At 34.7% G+C, this 23,931-nt stretch overlaps 1 protein-coding gene and 1 long non-coding RNA gene across 27 annotated transcripts in view; one reads left to right on the top strand and one right to left on the bottom strand.

Annotated features, from left to right (window-relative positions):
• DOP1A (DOP1 leucine zipper like protein A) overlaps positions 1–23,931 on the top strand; it is a 105,980-nt gene that overhangs the window by 47,647 nt on the left and 34,402 nt on the right. For 9 of the 26 annotated variants that reach the window (XR_012433639.1, XM_074037578.1, XM_065543778.1 and 6 more), the window contains 13 exons: positions 267–460; positions 3,448–3,542; positions 8,858–8,957; positions 9,728–9,837; positions 10,660–10,768; positions 11,912–12,032; positions 12,843–12,962; positions 14,679–14,793; positions 15,140–15,169; positions 15,472–15,705; positions 18,851–19,472; positions 20,091–20,365; positions 22,161–22,313. Coding sequence is in view for 25 of the 26 variants with exons in the window: in XM_074037578.1 (XP_073893679.1) it covers positions 267–460; positions 3,448–3,542; positions 8,858–8,957; positions 9,728–9,837; positions 10,660–10,768; positions 11,912–12,032; positions 12,843–12,962; positions 14,679–14,793; positions 15,140–15,169; positions 15,472–15,705; positions 18,851–19,472; positions 20,091–20,365; positions 22,161–22,313 (2,278 nt within the window). In the remaining variant the exon portion in view is untranslated. Of the gene's footprint in view, positions 1–266; positions 461–2,850; positions 2,972–3,443; positions 3,543–8,857; positions 8,958–9,727; positions 9,838–10,659; positions 10,769–11,911; positions 12,033–12,842; positions 12,963–13,816; positions 14,236–14,678; positions 14,794–15,139; positions 15,170–15,471; positions 15,706–18,850; positions 19,689–20,090; positions 20,366–22,160; positions 22,314–23,931 lie in introns of those variants that run through there. The other 17 variants (XM_065543782.1, XM_065543785.2, XM_065543777.1 and 14 more) reach the window with 12 other exon arrangements.
• On the bottom strand, positions 16,815–21,928 carry LOC123572811 (uncharacterized). Its single transcript, XR_006697340.3, has 2 exons — positions 21,610–21,928; positions 16,815–17,054 (listed from the first exon to the last, which is right to left on the bottom strand). It is a non-coding gene; the product is annotated as an uncharacterized lncRNA (long non-coding RNA).

The following is a 23,931-nucleotide window of genomic DNA, read 5'->3' as shown; positions in this document are numbered from 1 at the left end:
TCATTTTACAGATGAGGAGACTGAACTTTTAAGAACAATGAAGTGACTTCCTCAACGTATACAGCTAGTAAATGGTGGAGCCAGGACTTAAATTCAGTCCTCTGACTCTAAAGTATATTCTTCTTTCAGTCTATCACACTTATTTCCAGGGTGGGACATATGACTATAACATGGATGTTTGCATACATCTTTGGAAAAGAATGATTTATTTTTTAAAATATGAGACTAAGTGTTTCTCTTCTTAAACCACTTTATTTATACCTCAGAACAAATACATTGTTGGAAAAGGTTGCTGCTGCTGTGGACCAGTCAGCATTCTACAGTGCCCTGTGGGGTAGTCTTCTCACCAGTCCTGCTGTGCGTTTACCTGGAATCACGTATGTTCTTGCCCATTTAAACAGGAAGCTTTCTATGGAAGATCAACTTTATATAATTGGCAGTGATATTGAGCTAATGGTAGGTCTAAAAATATGGTTGCTCATTTCGCAAATATTTCTTTAGAGCCAGACACTATTCCAGACATATATTGAGGATTGTATAATGAACAAAGTTCCTATTTTCATCGAGCTTACATTTATCAAGGAAAATTAAAGGCCAAAATAATAATTATTGTTTTTAAAAGCTTAACTTCAGGCCTGAAGTGATCCTCTCACCTTGGCCTCATAGCCTTCTTTATAAGAAGTGAATTTTAGATAAAGTAATATAGCCAGATTCCATATGGAATTTATGTGAGAAGATGTACTAAAACAGATAGTGAAAGATAATAGGAGGAAAAATCACATTTATTACTTACTTATACAGTATTTTTCTTTTTAATTTCAAGATTAACAAGAGAAGGCAAGCTTTGTATCTCTAGAGTGCTATACTCTTAAGAGCAAGAAATACAAAACCCTCAGGGATCATTTTGAAAAATTAAACAATTTGATTGATCATAATTTACTTTTTCCCCATATGATTATGACATTACTGATATTTTAATGCATATTTCTGATTAGATTTGTTGAAGTTAATTTATGTACACCAAAATTAGCCCTTCTTACACTGTAGAGTTACCTGAATTTTGGCAAGTACATAGAGTCATATAACCACTATTGCAATCAAGATACAGAATATTTACATCACCCTAAAAAGTCCTCTGTGCCTTTTTTTCAGTCACTCCCCTTCCTCTACACTCCCAGGCCCTTAGAAACACTGATCTGTTTACTGTTTCTATAGTTTTGTTTTTTCTAGAATGTTACATAAACCATACTGTATATAAGTGGACTCATTTTTTGTGTTCTTTAAATCCATGTTGGTTAGGCTGGCCTCAAACTCCTGACCTCAGGTGATCGACCTACCTCAGCCTCCCCAGGTGCTGGGATTACAGGCATGAGCCACTGCACCTGGCCTGTGTTCATATACCATTAATCAGCTGATGGACATTTGGGTTGTTTATATTTTTTGGCTGTTAAAAATAATGCCCGATTGAACACTCATGTATGAGTTTTAGTATGGACATGTGTTTTCGTTTATTTCGGGTATACGTCTAGTAGTGCCATTTCCAAGTTTTTTGGTAACTGTCGAACTTTTTGAAGAACTGGCAAACTTTTTTCCAAAGTGACTGCACCAATTTTTATTACCACTTGCAGTATATGAAGGTTTCAGTTTCTCCACAGCATTGCCAGCACTTGTTGTCTTTTTTATCATAGTCCTCCCAGTGGGTATAAAGTGTTCTCATTGTCATTTTGAGTTGCATTTCCCTAATGACTAACAATGAACATCTTGTGGTTGGTTATTGGCTCTTTGTATATCTTCTTTGAATAAATTTCTATTCAGATCCTTTGTCCATCTTAAAAATTAGATTATTTGCCTTTTTGTTGTTGAATTGTAGGAGTTCCTTATACATTCTGGATATTAAACCCTTGTCATATATGATTTGAAAATATTTTCCCCCATTCTGTAGATTGTCTTCTAACATTCTTGATAGGGTCCCATGAAGCAAAAAAGTTTTAATTTTGATCAAGTCCAGTTCATCTAATTTTTTTTCTCTTGCTGCCTGTGCTTTTGATGTTATAGTTAGGAAACCATTATCTAATCCAAGGTACCAGAGATTTACTTTTTTCTTCAATGCGTAAGTTTATTAGAAACTGCCAAACTATTTTCCAAAATGGCTACACTTTTTAAATTCAGGTTTTAAAATATACTGTTACATTTCTTTTTAATGATTTAATGGAAATTTTAAACAAATCATTTTTGACTTATTTAAACAAATGACACACATGGAAAAATAATTCCCAAATATCACAGTCAAAGGAGTATTCTTTCTAATATTCAAAGAGCTACTATAGACAAATAAAAACAAGTAGAAAATGGATTTGAACAGATAATTAACTTAAAGGAAATAAAAATAATTCAGACATAAAGAGATGATCAACATTGTAATAAAGAAATAAAAGTTTAGCTACACCAAGCCAGTTTTCATGTCAGATGGGCAAAAATACAAAAAAAAAAAACCAAAACCCCATATATAGCTAAGCAAGCATGTGGAGAAACAAATTGTCATGTAAAACTGGTGGGAATATAAAGTGATAGAAACCTAATATAAAGCATTATGCTGTGTATTTATTGACACAGTCTCACTTTGTCACACAGGATGGAGTGCAGTGGCACAATCTTGGCTCACTGCAACCTCTGCCTCCAGGGTTCAAGTAAACTCCCTTGCCTCAGCCACCCGAGTGGCTGGGATTACAGGCATGCACCACCACACCCAGCTAATTTTTGTATTTTTAGTAGAGACAGGGTTTCAACATGTTGGCCAGACTGATCTCCAACTCCTGACCAAGTGATCTACCCACCTCAGCCTCCCAAAGTGCTGGGATTACGGGGGTGAGCCACCATGCCCAACGGCATTATGATGTTTAAATTGTAACTGCACATACCCCAAGACCTGGCAATTCTATTTTGAGCAATTTATCTTACAGATGTATGTTATGTAAGTATTATATATTGTAACATTATTTACAATAGTGTTTAGAAATGTGTAAGTCCGCATGATTAGAAACTTAGTTAAATAAATTAGAGTTCATGTATGAAATAAAATACTTTGGCCATTAAGAAATGAAGCTCTTTAATAATAAGGAAAGATCTCTAAAACATGTTAAATGAAAAAGGCAGGTTTGAAATATATGTATGGTGTTTTTCTTGTATTTGCAGGAAATATTCACTAGTAAAACTGTTGCCTACAAAACGGAAGTTGGATAGTTAGAAGTTATGCTGTATAGTCTTATGTACTTCTTAATTTTTAAACCATCATGATATATTTACTATTCAAAATAATGTAAATATCTTTAATTATTGATTAGATCCTCAGAAGCATACTTTTGAGAAAATGAAGAGTTGTTACATTTTCATGGCAAAAAATTCTCAGCATAATAGACAATAGATTAAAGATGCTGTTATTTCAGGTAGAAGCAGTAAGTACTTCGGTGCAAGACTCAAGTGTACTTGTACAGAGAAGCACACTGGACCTCATACTCTTCTGTTTTCCTTTCCACATGAGTCAGGTAAAATATTAACGCTGATATTATTATAAGGCATTCTTGGAAAACTATAGATTGATAATGTGTAGTTATTTTTTTAAAGGCATGTGTGTTGAATTCTTGTATAAATGAGTAAGCACGTAGAAAATAAGTTCCTTTTTAAGGAGTGGAATTTGTTGTGAAAAAAAAACCTAAATATAAAAGCTTCACTTATTTGATAAGAATAATTGAAGTAGATTATTTCATACTTTTGAAAAAAGTTGTAACATATAAAAAGCAAGAGGTTCTCTATTGCTAACTCTGAGTAAGCCAAGACTGAGACCCAGGCCTTCTACCCAGCCATCATCTGTACTGATGTTATGTTATCTTGTTTTGGTGATTTTAATATGCATGCCAGATCCTTAGCAGAGTTGACTATAACTTAAGAGCCACATGTTTAGTCACTGTGATATTCTATAGTACTTTTATTACAAATAAGTGCAACTAACTTGACAAATCATAAACGAAGTTCATTCCTAGACCTTAATCAGTGCCCTCATTTTAAAAGAAATGATCTAAATTCCTTTGAGTTCTAAACCTTTATTTATTCCTAAAAAGGACTATTATTTGAGGTTTTCATAAGAACTGCGATGAATAGATAACTGTAGTGAATTTTCATTATGACTGGCCAATTTTTTATTCATTATTTTATTAACATTTTTCTTTTACTTTATTTAGTTTGATATTGAAATATTAGTAACTAAATAATTCTACACTTCATTGTCTATACTTTCACTAATTGGAACATAAACCACTCTGTTTCTATTTTGAGACTTTCACCCTTCAACCAAGGGACTTTATTCTGCCCTCTGGCTTTTCACAAAAACAACTATTGAGTCATCTTAGCATAATCTAAATTAGGGATGGCCAAACAGCCCAAAAGTTAAGAAAGGTTTTTGCTTTTTTAAAGGCTTAGAAAACAAAGAAGAATATGGCAAAGCAATGTATGTTATCTGAAAGTCTAAAATATGTACTGTCTGGATCTTTATCCAAAAAACTTACTGACTTTCACTCTTGAACTTTTCCCATTGCTTTCTTACCTTTCAGGCATTCAACATCATTAGGCCCTCAATTGACAGATGTCTCAACAAGATCTGAGGAATTAAGTCATAGTAGACTCAAGAGTAACTTAATTTGTAATCTTAACATATCAATGTTTCCTAAGCTTTTCTCAGCCTGTACTTTCTTACTCTGCCTTCTCTGTAATCCTGTCAGCCAAAATGTTCTAGATTCTTACATTCTATAATAGGTATTATGAAAACAATAGCTTCGTTGAATGTTTTTTAAAAGTATACACCCAATTCTAATAATCTTATAATTCTAATACTTTTCTCCCCACTACTCTACCCAATTCTAATACAGTTCTCCCTCTAACTGTATCAAACTGAATAAGAATTATGATGTAGGTACCTTAGTGTTCCACTTTCCCTCTTTCTATGTCTTTCATATAATAGAATACAATCCGAGTATGGATTTTATTATAATTGTGACTTAACAGTGCCTTCATTACCATATCCCAAAAGGATGATTGCTGTTGGGAACTTCAGCAGAGAGATGGACTGCTACACTTCTTTGTTTCCTGGAAAGCTCACCCAAATCTGTAGTACTTACACCTTTGAAATTATAATAGACTTTTTTTCATATTAGAAATAGATGGTGATATCAGTTGTAATCAAGAAGCAACTTCCTTTTTTAAATTTAGTTTTTAATGGACACGAATTGTATATATTTATCCTGTACAACATGATGTTTGACATATGTATACATTCTGGAATCTGTAAATTGAGCTAATTAACATTCATTATCTCACACACATTTTTACAGTGAGAACACTTAAAATGTACTCTGAGCAGTTTTTAAGAATACAATACATTGTGGCCAGGCGCGGTGGCTCACGCCTATAATCCCAGCACTTTGGGAAGCCGAGGTGGGTGGATCATGAGGTCAGGAGATCAGACCATCCTGGCTAACACGGTGAAACCCCGTCTCTACTAAATGTACAAAAACAAATTAGCCAGGCGTAGTGGCTGGCGCCTGTAGTCCCAGCTACTCGGGATGCTGAGGCAGGAGAATGGCATGAACCTGGGAGGCAGAGATTGCAGTGAGCCGAGAACGCCCCACTGCACTCCAGCCTGAGTGACAGAGCAAGACTCCGTCTCACAAAAAAAAAAAAAAAAAAAAAAAAATACAATACATTGCTAACAACTATAGTTACCATGTTGTACCATAGATCTTTTTGAACTTATTTTTGCCATCTGAAATTTTTTATCCTTTGACTAACATCTTCTACTTCCTGCTTTCTTAAGAAGAGTAGTTTTTCTCCCAAAATAAGATGGGGAGACATTTGTACTTTTAAAGATTTTGTGACAATATAATCTTCATATCTTATGTTGGATAGATCAGAAGTTCTCAAATGCTTTAGTTGTAGAACCCCATTACACTCTTTAAAGGTACTGAAGGTCCTCAAAAATCTTTTGCTTGTATTGGTTAGCTTGTCTCTATTGTGATTTGTTCTTTTGGTTAAAGTATGTGAAGAAAATCTGATCTCACCTTGATATGTAGTTGGAAAATCGAGGAGTATTTCAGTAGCATTTTCTGTTAAAATTACATATTCTTTGATATTATACGAAAACTTTGAAGCTATAGATTTTAAAAATTAGTTACAATATTGAGTCTTAAACTATATCAATGAACTTTTCATATTCTATTCCATTAAAATCCACTGGTCTATCTTGTACTTTCAGTGGATCTTTCAGTCATATGTGCTTTTGTAACATCATGATTGGATATTAAAGAAATACTGGCTTATTGAATTATGCAGATTTTCCAAATGTTTTCACATTTTATTATACAAGATTAATCATGTTTATTACTATTGCCACTGATCTCATCAGTAAAGATTTTTAGATATTGGGAGAAACTTTTAATCCCAGTATTGAGAAGCTTTCAACCAATTCAAATCAAAACAATACAATTTCAGTCAGATGCAGTGGCTCACACCTGTAATCCCAGCGCTTTGGGAGGCCTAGGCATGCAGATCACTTGAGGTCAGGAGTTCAAGACCAGCCTGGCCAACATGGTGAAACCCCATGCTCTAATAAAAATACAAAAATTAGCTAGGCATGGTGGCACATGCCTGTAACCCCAGCTACTCGGGAGGCTGAGGCAGGAGAATCGCTTGAACCTGGAAGGCAGAGGTTGCAGTGAGCCGAGATTGCGACACTGCACTCCTGCCTGGACTATAGAGCGAGACTCCATTTCAAAAAAAAAAAAAACCCCAAAAATACAGTTTCAGTCTAAATGCAAGTTTTCTATAATTCTGCTTTTCTTTTAGAAGCTCAACTTTTATTATTTGTCATGATTAATATTATTTTCCTTGCAATGACAGGCTCACTTTGAGAAAATGACTACAAAATGTCCAAGCCTGAATAATCATAGTTCGTATTAGTAATTCTTCAGGTAAAAATGGCATTCTTTGAAAAAACTAGCAGTTAAGCTCACAACTCAGTTATACGATTGCTTTTCCTTGAGACAACCGTCATACTTCAGTATACATCAGAAGTACATTTAGTACTTTTTTTTTTTTTGAGATGGAGTCTTGCTTTGTCACCCAGGCTGGAGTGCAATGACGCTATCTTAGCTCACTGCAACCTCCGCCTCCCAAGTTCGAGTGATTCTCCTGCCTTAGCCTCCTGAGTAGCTGGGACTACAGGCGCCAACCACCATGCCCAGCTAATTTTTTATAATTTTAATAGAGATGAGGTGTCACCACATTAGCCAGGATGGTCTCGATCTCCTGACCTTGTGATCCACCTGCCTTGGCCTCCAAAAGTGCTGGGATTACAGGTATGAGTCACTGTGCCCGGCCACATCAGAAATACTTTAAGTGTATCTTTCACTCTATTATACAGAATATTAAAAGACATGCACTCAAGGGTTGATATTATTTTTTGATTTTACTACAAGTACATAGCAGTAAAAGTATAATGATTACAAGTATAGTGGGTGCTACTGCTATACTGCCTCTTTTCATGCTAAGGTGCCAGCAGTTTTATCCACTATTGCATGATCAGGGCATATGTCAACAGAACAAAAAGCCCTATAACATCTTAGTATTGTTATGAATATGCATAGTTTTGTTATGAATATGAATAGCTAGTTTTTACTTTATGGACCCCCTGAAAAAGTCTTAGAGATACCTAGGGGTCTTGAACCATACTTTCAGAATTGTACAGATCAATAGAAGACATTTGTGTTCAAAGGCATGAACCTAATCTGTCAGTTGTTAGTGATCTGTGTTCTGTATCATCTCAGTTATTTCTCTAAGATTCCTTTAACACAAATGAGCTGGGTGAATCCTTTCTAATTCTATCAAGAAGCATGGTAATAAGACAAAGTTCACTGGTCTGTGATTAAGGAGAAGTGAGTTCTCCATCTAGCTGGGTCACTAACCAAGCATTTGAATTTGGCTAAGCACTTAGCCAAAACCTCAAGAACCTGTGAGGCTTAGGTTCTTTACTTACAGAGTGGTTGTTAAACTAGTCAGTTTCCACATTATTGTCTAATTCTCAGATTCCAAGATTCTATTGTAGAGCGATTATCTGGCAGTATTCTTAAAATTAATAGCAAGTTAGTTGCTTTTCTTCTATTATGGTTTTTATAAATTTACCTCTTTTAGCTAAAACCCAGATCTCCTTTAATCATTTTTTAAAACATTGAATTAAGGATATTGGGAAAAAAGAAAAAAATTATTTCTCTTAAAAAGATGTGGAACAAAATGAGAGAAAAATTAAGATTAAAGCTGGATGATTGGTAGAAAAGGGTTTATTATGTTGTTTTCTGTATTTTTCAATATGTTTAAAATACTGCAAGATAAAAATTTTTAAAAAGAATAAATGACTGAGTGGATGAAGATGGTGACCTTCTAAGGAGTTTATAGCCAGTTGACAGCATTATAAATGTGAAAGACTAATGGCATATGATTTTCTTGTGTCTGTTCCATCTTGCTCCATTTTATTTGTTTTATGTCAGAATTTGCTTTTATTATATAGATAAAGAACTTCAAACTGGAAGTTAAAATAATTAAGTTACAATTTCAGTTATGCAGCTAAATAGCCATGTTATCTAACTTTCTTCCTGTGTCCTAATCTGTAAAATGTAAGTAATAATTCCTGTGTTTGAAATAATACATGAAAGTACTCCATACGCCCTAATGTTCTAAGCATATTTCAGGGCAAATTTAAAGAGGAAAAAAATATGTATTGTATATTGTTAAATATAACCATATTCCTAACTTCCAGGCCACTCGACCGGATATGATCAGGATCTTGTCAGCAGCCCTTCATGTAGTGCTAAGGAGGGATATGTCTCTGAATCGAAGACTTTATGCATGGCTTCTTGGTAGGTATTTGATGTCTACGGTCATAATTGGGGAAAAATGGAGGGAGATTTGTCATGTGTAAGTATTACCAAGTTGTATGTATTTCCTGAATTTAAAAACTAAAATTTCTTGTTTAAATGGACAATAAAAATATAAACAGTATTAGTTGTGTATTGTATGAAGAATTTCAGCAGCTTTATAGTTGAAGAGGCTATTTGAATTCATAAAGTCATGTTCCCTTGTCCTTAACAAGATGTTTTTCCCCTTACAAATTGAGGTGGTTGTACTGTAAGTTAGTAGGCAAAGAAGGATGAGCTGATAATCAAAATGCTGGCATACTATCCAAAACTTTGAATTCATCAAAGGAATCAGGACTAGTACCATTGTCTTACACATGATACTAATGTCCCACTCAGGCAGTAATACATATGTACACTTTGGTTTTCCATGCTTTTTGTGTGTTTTGTCTGTCTTCACAACTCTTTACTGCCTAGAGTGAGGGGACATAATATAACTTATTGTGGATGTTCTGAGTATCCAGTTATTTCACTGTGAGTAAAATTGGCCAAAAAAAAAAAGAAGGATAATTCTGGAAGAATACTATGATACTTACGTATTGAATTGGTTTCCCTTTATTAAACTATCTAAAATGATCTCTCTTGCTGACATTGAATGGGCTACTAATTGGTAAGTGTTTAGTGCTGTTTTGAGATTTTGCTGTTTTGGTATTTAGTGAACAACAGTTTTGAGAATTCCATTTTAAGTAATTTTGTGATTTGTTTCTGTGGAGGTTTTGATAACAACGGTGCTATCATAGGACCCAGAAGCACAAGACACAGTAATCCCGAAGAACATGCCACTTACTATTTCACTACCTTTTCAAAAGAATTATTGGTCCAGGTAATGAATACTTTCATTATTCTTTGGTCTCTTACTGACCACTACAGGTACTGAAAAAGTATAAGACAAGGTCTTGCCTTAATTGAATTCACAGTTGAAGGGATGGAGACAAGACCTACAAACTTCCCCAGAATTTTTATAACAAGCAAATGCCTATAAAATAATAATCATATGTTAGACTACCACATAAGACAAAACACTTTTTTTCTCTTTGTTGTTTTCATTGCTTTAGTAAAACATAGTTGCAGCTTCTCACCTTCTGCTCAAGGAAAGTTGGAGCTTTTCCAAAAATGAGTCAGGACCTGTGCTATTTCCTGTGAAGCTCTGGAGAAGTTTATTTCATATTATTTTTAATTCAATTATGTTTATTTAAAATATTTGAAATAAACAGAAAAAAATACATGGTATCTGAAGCATTTTTAAAAGAGTGAGGTTATAAGAATATCGTTGTTAAGTCACTAACGGGAAAATAATTGTGTAATAGCAGAAACTGCCATGATAATGTGGCATAGTTCTGAGAAGGATGATCTTAAATAGAAATTCATCTGTAGGGAAAACACTCACCTCATGAATATATTTTTCTAAATTTTCTTTGATATTCCACTATGTCTAAAGAAAATTTAGACACTTTTTTTCTCAAGATAGATAAATATATTTTTTTCCTAGCAGAGTAAGAAGGCCAGAGTTGGTGAAAGGCTTCAGAAAAGCAATAGTGGGTATAAATCTCCATTATATATGGTTACATTTAAAAGTACTTTTTCTTAAGGAAAAAATCTTTGAATATGTTCACTTAAATGACCAGTGTACTTTCCTTTTTTAAAGGCAATGGTGGGAATCTTACAAGTGAATGGATTTGGAGAAGAGAACACTCTAATGCAGGATCTAAAGCCTTTTCGCATTTTAATCAGTTTACTGGACAAACCTGAACTAGGTAATATATACTGTCCTAGGGCATAAGGTCATGTGTGGTACCTTTGTGTGAATAAGAAAATAAAAAGAGTCATCAGGGAAATCGTTATATTTTGAGGTGGCCTTTAAATATAAGTTCTCAATTTCTGGAAGTTCACTCTACAAAGTTAAGATACAGGTATTCATCCAGCTGATACGTTATTATGTATGTGTCCTGTGGTATGTATGTAGCAGAAGAATCACTTTAAAGATGCTATCTAAGCTTCTCTTAATCCTGATTATATTATTGAAATTAAAACATTTATCCATCATGACCAATTTATAGTTCACAGAATCCAAGGACTTGATGAAAAATATTTGAGTTATATCCCTCAACTTTCTTCTCCACATTCCCTTTATTTTGCATGTTTTCTCTTTATTCATTGTATATTTCCTATATATTATGGCACTTGAGACAGAAATTAGGAAAAAACATAAATATTTGCAACAATAAAATGAAATCATAAAGTATGTAATATCTTCAAGTTATATATAGATGTTTTAGCAGGTGTCCTCTCACCATTTCTTAAAAATGAAAACTTTAAAATATAAGAATAACTTGAATTATATAAATGGTCTTGAGAGGTTTTTTTAGCTATTATATGATAACAGATGAAGCTCAGGAATTTTTTAAGGAGGTGATATCTGTAATAGCAAGAAAATTTAGCCTTATGCATTTTAGTATTATTTAAATTAATAACAGTAATTACAAGTAGCATTTGTTTAATACTTATTATATTCTAGAAACTATGCTAGCAATCTTACAAATATTTTTTCTAACCCTTAACAGTCCTGTAAATTTCGGTATTATCCTCATTCTAGATGAGGAAACTGAAGCTCAAAGAAGTTAAATAACTTGTCTAATGTAGCAGAACTATTAAGTGGCAAAACCAGTTTCTCTGATTCTGTAATTTCTATTGTGTCAATCTGCACTTTAAATATTTGTTCAGTTATGTAATATCTTACATTACCTTCTCAAAGAAATGTGAATTTAGCTTAGCTTCTGAAGAAATACTATTTTAAAAATACTTGTTTTTAAAACATCGTTTAATTGGGCCAATTTTCAGATAAGCATGATTTTCTCATGCTGATTAATTACTGTCTTTAATTTGAATATTAATTTTAGGACCTGTAATTCTAGAAGATGTCCTGATTGAAGTGTTTAGAACATTATATTCTCAATGCAAAGCAGAGTTGGATCTTCAAACAGAACCACCCTTCAGCAAGGATCATGCTCAGTTAAGCAGGTAGATTATCAAAAAATTAAATTTGACATGAAGACATAATATGTATTCACCTAATATAAACTTGAAGTGTAATAACTTGGGATCCTACTCTATGAAGTTTGTGTTCTAATAAGTAAGGCAGATTTAATACTAGTAAAGCTGATGTAATACTGACATACTAGTTGTATTGACAGTACCTCACTATATAAAGACAGTTGTTTTAATTGTTACAAAAGACAGGAGGAGAAAATAGCTAATCGGCTAAAGGGTTGCCACTTGAAATAACAAAGTTATTTTTCCCCGATGCAATTTCAGTGATAATGGCTATTAACAGCACTAGTTAGTTTTGTTGTTGTTTTTCAAACTAAGAATAATAATTTGATTGAAACTGGTCAAAATAAACTTTTCTTAAGAAAATCCTGAATAGCACAGGGAAGCAGACAAAATTCTTCACAATCAAGGCTGTGAAAATCAAATCACTACTCAGTTTGTATGTGCCAAGGGAAATAAAAGAATTTTGCCAAATTTACAGTCTTACGCACTAAATAGTTCAAAAAGAAATTCTTGTTCTTTTGTCTTTTTTATTATGCAGAAACTATGAAAGTCTAATTTCTGATCTTGATATTTGAGTGACAAAAATTCAAATTTGGAAAAATAACTGCACAAAAAATAATAGAGTGGCAGTAGATAAAAATTATTTGTTGCAATCTTCTTACTAGCACATTTTCTAGCAACTACCTAGGAATGTGTACTGGCATTCCACTCAAATTTAAATTTGAAAAAATAAATGTTAATATTTTTTAGTTTTTGTTTTCTTTTCTCTTTTTTCAGTAAATTAAGAGAAAATAAGAAAACAGCAGAGTTGATTAAAACTGCTAACCTTCTGTTTAATTCCTTCGAACCTTATTATATGTGGGATTATGTTGCACGTTGGTTTGAAGAATGTTGTAGGTACGTTAAACTTTCATTCGTTTTAATTTAGTAACATCCAAAGCTAACCTTTGGGTTTTTTTAAGTTATTAAATTTAATGAATGTTCTTTTATACATTCTATTACTAATAATTGTTACTTATTATTCATAATCTGACTCTACTTGTCACATAGGATATAAAATCATTGATCATATTCTCTTAGAATTGGGAGTTTAGAGATCAGTTATTCATACACCAGAGTAGATTAAAAATTTTCCCTCTTCAGTCTATAGTAATGTAGTTTTTCATTGTTGTAGAAAAGACAGCAAATTTTGGGCTGCTGCCTCAGCACACTTTTCCAAAAGGATTTCCATTTTGATTAACAAAAAACTTTTTGGCCTGACTTGTGTTTTTAGAAGCCATTAGAACCAATCCATACTGTCACTGGGCAGTGATAAAAGCCTTCTACCCCTTAGGAAATAAAGCAAAAAATATGGTCTGAAAACCCTTGGCTACTAGTGAATCTGAGTGGAATCTCTGGCTTCTAGACCAGATCCTCTCAACCAGATTAACCACTCAAGGCCCAGGAGCATGTAGTGAAAATGTAATTATATATGATCTGGGCATTAGAAGTCTTTTAATAAAAAACGTTAAGTGTTGCTCCTATACATTAATCTCTTTAATGGTTTAGAAAGTTCTTGACTTATTCAGCAGAGGTTGAGCACCCAGTTAAAAAGCATCATGCTAGGCAGATAGACAGTCCCTGTCTTCAAAGATCTTGTAGTGGGAACAAATAAGACATGCATGTATATATTCCTAGTATTAAAAAATACAAATGTCTTAATAGATTAAAATGTAGGAATCGTATCTTTTTGTCACCTGACCCTACCCTGGGTTTTTACCTTCTACAAATTCACAAATGCACACATCCACACTTCTTCAGCCAACCTGGACTATTCTCTGAAAGTTAGCAGCATGTTAACTTTAATGCTGCTGAGGCTTCACTTGTGCTATTCTTTCTAAAGTACTCTTTCCCCTTGCCCATCTGCTAAAATCCTATGTAGAGGTTACCCACCTTTCCTTCCTTCCCTCAAATCTCCCATCAGAATCGATGCCGCCAACACTGTCACATTGTTGCATTTATTTGTCTACATGCTTATATTCTTGTTGGTCAGGGACTATATTATATTCTTACTTTGTGTCTTCAGAGTGGAGGGCAATGTATGGTCATATAGGATTTCTATGATTTAATGTGAATGTTTGTTGGAGGAATGATCTCTGCTACTTGGATCAGAAGAGGCTTCCTGGAGGAGGTAACATTTGATCTCAGACTTTGAAGGACAGATGCATTCTGATCATGGGAAAAATGAGACTGGGGAGGGCAGTAGTACAGAAGGACAAATGAGCCTATTTTAAGACCCAAGGTTAGAAATTAAGTAGCAATTAATCAGTGTTAACTAGGAGGTGTTATCTGTACAGGAAGCAATGGGAAATAAGTCCGAGAAAGTGAGATCCATTCAGAACACTTCGAAGTGCAGGATAGGAGTTGTAGGGAGAGGTTCAGCCTAGGTATCTTGCTTTGGGAATTTTCCACGAAGAGGTACAGTGTCCTGGGGGAAATAGAATTTGTCATCACAAAAACATTACTGTGTGTGACCCAGTATTGACTTGGCCTTCATTAGAAGGATGATGATGCTGTCACAGGTATTCACATCACTTGACAGTATACTTGATAAAGTAAATTTCATCCTTTTAGGAGGACACTGCATGCCAGACTTCAGATTGGACCTGGAGATAGTAATGACTCATCTGAATTACAGCTGACCAATTTCTGCTTACTGGTGGATTTTTTATTGGACATAGTTTCTTTGGTAAGACCACCTTGGTAAGAAAATATCAAGGACATCTAATAACATAGTTCAAATATTTCATGTTGTAGGCAAGCCTTCAGATACATTTCATCTTTAAAATTAAATTGATTTTTTCCTCTTTGGTAAGCTTTTTTTCATAAAATCTTTCAAGTGTTTTCTCCTTTGACATATACATATAAAAAATACATGGGGTAAACTTCATAATTGCATGTTATAAAATCTTAACTGTTTAGTGTATAGTGGTCTAATGCTGCATTTATATTAATATTATTTCTATTAAATGAAGACTTGGAAATCTTTTCCCTTCTGTTTTCTCTCCTCACTTCTTTGCTTTCTCATTTTGAAGCCTACTAGAAGTATGAGGGTGCTGTGTCAGGTATGACATTCAGCCTGTTTTGTTTTTAAATAATTCTATTTACTTTTGTTATATTATAATTTTAGTAATATAGCAGATAAAACTGGGGTTATTTTATAATACATGCTTTGAAGTATTTAAATTGAGAATTTGGGAATAGAAATTTTATAAGGCATCAGTAATAAAATACACAGTGTTAACAGCATGATGCGTATAAAACATTACAGATGAGTAAAATTATTGCCTATTTATATATAGATTTAAAAATGTAACTTTTGGGTTCCACATTGTTTAAACTTTTTTCGTTTCACTTTTGTTTTCAGGAGACTTATATTGAAATCCAGACAGAACACTTGCCCCAGTTGCTGCTCAGAATGATTTCTGCCTTGACAAGCCATCTCCAGACATTGCACTTGTCTGAACTCACATATTCTCTCAGACTTTGCTCAAAGATCCTTAGCAAGGTTCAGCCTCCACTGTTATCTGCTAGCACTGGAGGTGTTTTGCAGTTTCCAAGTGGGCAGAACAATTCAGTCAAAGAATGGGAAGACAAAAAGGTAATTTTAACTATTATTTTTGGTATTAGACCATTTACATTTCTTCAAAGCAGAAGTTACTTAGTAAAATCACTTATACGTAAGCATTTAAATAATAGTGAGTCTTTCCTAGATCCAAATGCAATGTTAGTAGGCTTTTGTAGGCTTTTGCTTATAGGGCAGTTTAATTATCTATATCAGTACTTTTCCAGTAAAAGTTATCATGTGAATGGCATATGTAATTCAAAAGTTTCTAGTACCCACATTGAAGTAAAACGCAGGTAAAGTTAATTTTAATTCTAGTTTATTCAGACAATTGTAGCCAATATATTATCATTTCAATGTAATCTATATAAAATTGATGTCATATAAATAAGTGAGGTAGCTTACATTCTTTTTTGTACTGTCTTCAAGATCTAGTGTGCATTTTACACTTACAGCACATCTTTGTGCTGATTGGTTTGTGAGTACACAAAAGAGGCTAAAACAAAGGCACCACTCAAAGGTGAGCACAACAGTATAAATAACCAATTAGGGAAGGGTAGGTATATGTAAAATAGGTGAAGAGTGGGGATCAATCAGAGGAAAGTGTGCCAAATGGGAAGAGAGGGTCTCAATCTGGTCTGTGGATTTATGCAGGACTTGTAGCTAGGCTTTAAACTGTCTTTGGCTTGAATGTGAGGTTTCACCGGGGACCCGTCTCTGGCTGCCTAGGATTTGTCTGTCTCCTGCTGCTATCACTGTGCTAGTTGCTGGCTATCCAGTGGTGAGCTAGACATAGTCTCTCCCCTTCTCTGTCCTTTCTTTCTAATTGGTAGAAATATTATACAAGTAAGTGCACATTTAATTACAGTTGTGATAAATGTACAAAGGAAAATAATCAAGTGGTAGGAATATGGAAAATGGGGTGACCTGACCTACGCTGGGGCCAAAGAATGCTTTCTTGAGGAAGGTGTGTTTGAGTGAAGCCCTAGAGGAACTGGTGTGGTGAGGGAGGTAAAAAGAGAGCACCTGACAGAGGAAGAAGTATAACAGCCCAACGAGTTCACCTTGCCTGTTGCCTAGACAGCCAATTTATCAAGACAGAGGAATTGCAATGGAGAAACAGTAATTTATGCACAGCCGGCTATGTAGGAGACTGAAGTTTTATTATTGCCCAAATCAGTCTACCGGAAAACTTGAGGATCATAGTCTTTAAGGATAATTTGGTGGGTAGGGGGCCAGTGAATTGGGAGTGCTGATTAGTTGGCTTGGGGATGAAATCATAGGGAGTAGAAGCTTTTTTTATGTTGAATCAGTTCCTGGGTGGGGGCCACAGAACTGGTTGGCAGGTCCAGGTGAGGCCATTCAGTTGTTAGAAATGCAAAAACCTGAAAAGACATCAAAAGGGTGATCTTAGGTTCACATAGTGATGTTACCTACAAGAGTAATTGGGGAAGTTGAAAATCTTATGACCTCTGGAATAATGGCTGGTAATATTTAGAATTCCAGCTCCTCTCATTCTAACCTGGTAGCTGGTGGTCTTTCATTTGTTTTATAAGAACAGTTTAGCTTTAAACTACAAACTAAATTCTTTCCCAAGGCTAGTTCAGCCTATACCCAGGAATGAACAAGGACAGTTGAGAGGACAGAAGCAAGATGAGGTCAATTAGGTTTGATATCATTCACTGTCATAATTTTCTCAGCTATGATTTTGCAAAGGCTCTTAGGCAGAGACAAGCACCAAGCAGACAAGAGATGCAGCTGTAAGATAGGCAGAGGCCAGGTCTTAGAGGGCCTTGAGCTGTTCTAGGGCTTTTGTTGTTTAGGAGCACCAGGAAGGCCCTGAGGGGAAAAGGCAAATGGCATAATTACTTTTGTGTATTAGAAAAGTTACTCTGGCTGCAGTGTGAAATGTAGATGAGAAACAAAAACAGATGTGGGAAGACCTATAGTAGCGCAGGTGAGAGGTGGTGATAACTTGTGCCAACAAGATACGAGGAGTAAAGATAGAAATCGATGGATTAGCAATATATTTAGGAGGAAAAATAGACTTAGTAATAGATTGATAAAGGTAATGATCACTAACCATGAGTGTTTACTAGGTGCTAGGCATTTTGCCATGTGCTTTATATATACCGTTATGTAATCCTCATAGCAATTGTAAAATGTAGGAATTACTGTCCCTCAATTATACACATTAGGAAACGGTGGTTTGGAGAAGTTAAATAACTTGCCAGGTATCACATAACTAGTGAATGGCAGAGCCCTAGTTGACTCAAGGCCTGCACCCTTAATGCCTCTACTGATATGAAAGTGGGGAGGGGAGGAGGGGTGAAGAAGGTACAAAAAATGATCCCTAGGTTTCTGTCTTCCTGACTCAAGGAAAAGTGTCATTCACTGAGGCAAGGAACATTAGGCGAAGCCCAGCTTTGGGCAACAGAGCATTTAGTTCATGATGCTATTATATTCTGACTCAGTCACCCAAGGAATTCTTACATATAACTTTTACTTAAATTAAGCCAGAAAATATCCTCGATATTTATACTTACTCTATCCTATTATAGGGAGTAAAAGGCTAATACCCTCCAGTTCTACTCCAGGGACCGGTTCATTTGTTGTTTATTGTAATTTAATTGTCTCTCATCTTCCCCTCTAGATTATAAAATATTCCTTTTATTTCTACTACCTAATACAGTGTCTGGCACCATGATAGGAATTCGATAACTATTCACTGAAAGACAAATATTTAATTAGCACTTTACACATTTCAATAAAAATTTCACATTCATGTGGCCCTGAACAGATGAGCTATTCGATTTTATTTGTAGTTATTAAAATGTCATTTTTTAACCTTACATATCTCATTCTTGGCATTTTTTAGACATTAGGAAAGTGATTTCATGAAGTAGGTGAAATAACCATTTGAAAACAAGGATATAGATCCTAGAGACTTTTATATATGTATTTTTGTTCCCAAGAATCTAACCTTATGTATGCTGTGTGTATAGTGCATAATAAATACTTGGAGAATGAATAAATCGGTGTAGGGGTTGCTGTTAGAGTCAACAGAATGGGTAGATTAAATTGTGAATAGTCTAAAACATCTCTCAAAAGTGGTCATTTCTAATTCCTAATATGTACACTTTGCTACTCAGCCTTTTGCTTTCTTAAAAATCTCTAACAGGTATCATCAGTTTCTCATGAAAATCCTACTGAAGTGTTTGAAGACGGAGAAAATCCACCAAGTAGTCGATCATCAGAGAGTGGATTCACTGAGTTTATACAATATCAAGCAGACCGAACTGATGATATTGACAGAGAACTGAGTGAGGGCCAGGGGGCAGCTACCATCCCAATTGGTAGCACATCCTCTGAAACAGAAACAGCATCCACTGTGGGATCTGAAGAAACCATCATCCAGACCCCTTCCGTAGTCACTCAGGGGACAGCAACCCGAAGTGGGAAGACAGCCCAAAAGACTGCAATGCAGTGCTGCTTGGAGTATGTCCAACAGTTTCTTACCAGACTTATCAACCTCTACATCATTCAGAATAACTCTCTTTCTCAGGCTTTGACTACAGAACATCAGGGGGATCTTGGTCGAGAACAAGGAGAGACTTCAAAATGGGACAGAAATTCACAAGGAGATGTAAAAGAGAGAAGCATAAGTAAACAAAAAACTTCTAAAGAATACCTTTCTGCCTTCCTTGCTGCCTGTCAGCTCTTCCTAGAGTGCTCAAGTTTCCCAGTTTACATTGCTGAGGGGAACCATACATCAGAGTTACGTTCTGAAAAACTGGAGACTGGTAAGGTCATCTCAGTTTTGCTTATATTTCAGTATTTTCTGTAGTATGTTTTTTCTTTTTAAAAGAGGCATTCATTAAAACGGATTTTTTTAGCCAGTTACTTTTTTTTAATGTTTTAATTTGCAAGTTTTTTTTTAAATGGAATACTGTCACTATGGGGAGATTGATATATTGGAAGATTTTGTGATTCTGATGTCGTTCACAGTTTGCTTGCAGGTAAGTTGGAGCTGAAATGGAAATCTCTGGGGAGAAGTAGTGTAGCAGTAGATCTGCTGGTTTTCTTTGTTATGACCAGTAACATGTTTACTTTTATTTTGATTTTTATATATACACACACAGTGCAGTGAATACTACATAATGTTTATTGATCAATATACTGTTTTTTGGGACGGGATAATAGATTGTATGACTTGGCATAAGAAAAATATATATTGAAGAAAAGTATAATAAATTATTGTTGCTACTTTATTAAAGCTCTAGACTAGGTGAGAAACCATGGTTTTGTTAACAGATCAAGGCCTTAAAAGTATTTAGTGGCTTTATTTTTTGAAATTAACTTAGAGTGTGTGTGAAATGTTTAGTATAATGAACTCTGATTGCTACCATCTTTTGTTTCAGACTGTGAGCATGTGCAGCCTCCACAGTGGCTCCAGACTCTGATGAATGCTTGCAGCCAAGCAAGTGATTTCAGTGTTCAGAGTGTTGCTATTTCACTAGTCATGGACCTGGTGGGACTGACACAGTCTGTGGCCATGGTCACTGGGGAAAACATCAACAGTGTAGAGCCTGCACAACCCTTAAGTCCAAACCAGGGAAGAGTAGCTGTGGTTATTAGACCTCCCCTCACTCAGGGCAATCTGAGGTACATAGCTGAGAAGACTGAATTTTTCAAGGTAAATTCTAAGAACTGCATACATGACGATGATCATTACAGCCATGTATGATACTTGACCTAGTTTGCTTTAAGGATTATTTTTAAAATGATAATAAAGCCTCATTAAACACCTCTTAATATGTCTTGCCATATAGAAAACGATGCCACAGCTGATAGACATACTGCTCTCCCCATCTTATTCCCAATTTTGTGAGCGGGGAGAAAAATAAGAATAAAGGAGTAGTAATATTAGGATAAAGAGAAGTATTAGGGCACTGAAGCCATGTAGGAAATAATTTCAGCTAAAAAGAGGAAAACAGTAGAACTTACTTTCAGATTAAGTGGTTGTGACACTTTTGCTTTTTTTTTTTTTTTTTTTTTTTTTGAGACAGTCTTGCTCTGTCGGCCAGGCTGGAGTGCAGTGGCACGATCTTGGCTCACTGCAACTTCTGCCTCCTGGGCTCAAGCAATTCTCCTGCCTCAGCCTCCCTAGTAGCTGGGGTTACAGGCGTGTGCCACCATGCCCAGCTAATTTTTGTGTTTTTAGTAGAAACGGGGTTTCACCATGTTGGCCAGGCTGGTCTCAAACTCCTGACCTCAGTAATCCGCCCGCCTCAGCCTCCCAAAGTGCTGGGATTACAGGCGTGAGCAGCACTTTTGCTTTTCATGCAGTAAAACCTTAGTACTCCAAAACTCTCATGAAAAGTTTTTCTGACTCGTCATATTGTCTCATTATCATCTGTGGTGTATAAAGTCACTCAGAAAAAAATTCAGAAAACTCAGTCTTTGATTTCTACCCCAATGGTATAAATATTATCCTCTATATCGAACATCAAGTAGATTTGGATTGTATACATCTTAAGCAGGTAGATTCTTTATACTGTACGTTAAAAAAAAGTTTTAAAATGTGATTTCAAGTCATTGTGCCCCTTCAGATATTTCCTCCTGCTAGATTAGAGTTGGATTTTATAATATTGTGGTAGTGAATCCTGAAGATTATTGCATTATTATTATTACTAATTGCATTATTATTAATGCTGTTACAGATCAAGTGCTGCGTTAACATATGTAGCTCTGAAATACCTATTATCTATTTTATAGATTTCAAGTAGTTTGGATATTTCAACTATGAATTACTTTTCACTCTGTAATATACAACCATGAATATTAAATTGCATTCAATGTGGGATTTGTATCTTATTAAGGATAGTTTATTCTAGCATCACTTTACTAACACCACTAAATAATGAAATGGGGTCTTACCTGGGCCCTGCAGAAAACATTCACATGTCTGATTTTTTTTTCGAGATATAGTCTCGCTCTGTTGCGCAATCTCTGCTAACTGCAACTTGCGCCTTTCGAGTTCAATTAATTCTCCTGTCTCAGCCTCCCGAGTAGCTGGGATTACAGGTGCATGCCACCATGCCCGGCTAACTTTTTGTATTTTTAGTAGAGACAAGATTTCGCCGTGTTGCCCAGGCTGGTCTCAAACTCGTGACCTCAGGTGATCCTCCTGCTTCGGCCTCCCAAGATGCTGGGATTACAGGCATGAGCCACCATGTCCAGACAACATGCCTGATGTCTAAAAACAAATATCATTACAGGACTATCATAAAAGGTTCCAAGGGCTTGGGTGATCAGAAAGTAGGTACATGGAAGACTGCACTTAGTAACCTCATCCCCATAGAATAGAATATTAAAAACCTTACAGATCTGACAGAGAGCAGACATTCATTTATACCTAATAAGAAATATTTGTTAAATAAATTTTCATGTATGGTATTGTGACTGTCACTTTTACATCTTTTTTATAGCATGTAGCTTTAACATTGTGGGACCAGTTGGGAGATGGGACACCTCAGCATCACCAGAAGAGTGTGGAACTATTTTATCAATTACATAACTTAGTTCCTTCTTCTAGCATCTGTGAGGATGTTATAAGTCAGCAGTTAACCCATAAAGATAAGGTAAATCCTCTTCTTATCTTGTGCACACCGCCCCCCGCCCCCTGCCCCACACACACACACACACACACATTATACTAAAAAGTAAGAAAACTTTAGGGAAATTATTGCAGTTAACATAGGAGTAAGAGAAAATAGCTTTGTTCACAGTGATCTTAATATCTTTAAAATAAATGTATTCAACTCTTTCTAGAGGAAAGTTGTTTACAAAAGCATCAGTAATATGAAAAGTAAAACAAAAATCAAATGCTGGATTTATTTATTTGTTCAGGACACAGTTATGGGAAATGATGTTTAGTATTGGTGGTCTCAGTTCTTGGGTCATTTAAAGAGGAACCAGTGGCCTCAGTTATGGAACTTATGGATTTATTAACTAATATATATGAAATGAAATAATGTATAAATTATATTTATAAGCTATAGAATACTAATATGTGAGATTATATTATTTGCATTATTATACTACATATCCAAAATAAGAATTTTGTATTCTAATATATATGAAGTGTGATATATAATTCAGTTAGCCTGAGAAGAAGCTGGAATAATCATTTTGACTAACCTCATCAGGGTAATTTAATGACGTTTGTGGTCTTCCTGTGCTGCTCTGTAATATAAATAGAAGATTTGATTGAAGACCTTTTAGAAGTATATTGTCCTATTTTTAAAAAACTCAAAATGCTAGTATGTTTGAGTGGGTCATATTCAAAAAAGGAATTGTGTTAAATAAACATTTGGCAGAGGAGAAAGTGGTATATGAAGGAGTAAATGAAAGGAATGAAAAGTTTATTCCAAGAAAAATGTTAAAAATCTATTTCTGCTATAACACGTTTTTTTTCAAAATTATTCAGAAATAATAGGGAAGCACTCTATTCTAACAATTTAAGTTTTACATTAAATATAAATCTAGGACAAATTATATGCCTATTTTCACTTGGGTAGCATTTCATTTTTAAAGAAATACTCCCAAGTTCTAAATAAATATATACATCCATGAAAAAAATTAAAATATATTTTACTACTTAATTTTTACATTTCTGTTGGTTGATACAAATGCAGGCTTCGTAAGAAAAGCCTGTATTAAGCTCACAGAAAAAACAAGCATGCCTCCCAACTATCACAAGCAATTTAGGAAGTTGCAGTCTGGTTTCTTGGGGCTTTTGCTTAAAGGATCCATAAATGCTAAAGAAAGACTTCAAAAGTTTTGATAATGTGACAATTTCTACTTGATTTATATTAATACATATTTATTATCTAATACCAAGTGTGCTTGCTGTTCTAAATAATTTATTTTTACATTGTTTTACCCATTATTAATCTTTTTCCAAATAATCTCAAAAGTAGTTTGGTATTTTTATTGTAGAAATAATTTTTAAGTGTTTAAATTTTTGAGTCAAACCAGCTTATAAGTGATGAAAAACTCATTTGGGATTAATGTATCATTTCTGGGACAAAAAATATATACTGCAATGAAATCAATTTTGACAACTAAATGTTTATATTAAAATGAAGGAGGAAGTGCCTTCTGGACTCCAGATACATGTACATTAGTAACTTTTTTCTTCTGTTATACAATAATCTAGTAAGCTCATTACTTAAAGTCTAAACTCAGGAATAATTA

Source organism: Macaca fascicularis, chromosome 4, assembly GCF_037993035.2.
Source record: "Macaca fascicularis isolate 582-1 chromosome 4, T2T-MFA8v1.1".
NCBI lineage: Eukaryota > Metazoa > Chordata > Mammalia > Primates > Cercopithecidae > Macaca > Macaca fascicularis.
This window is presented reverse-complemented; position numbering and strand designations above follow the sequence as displayed.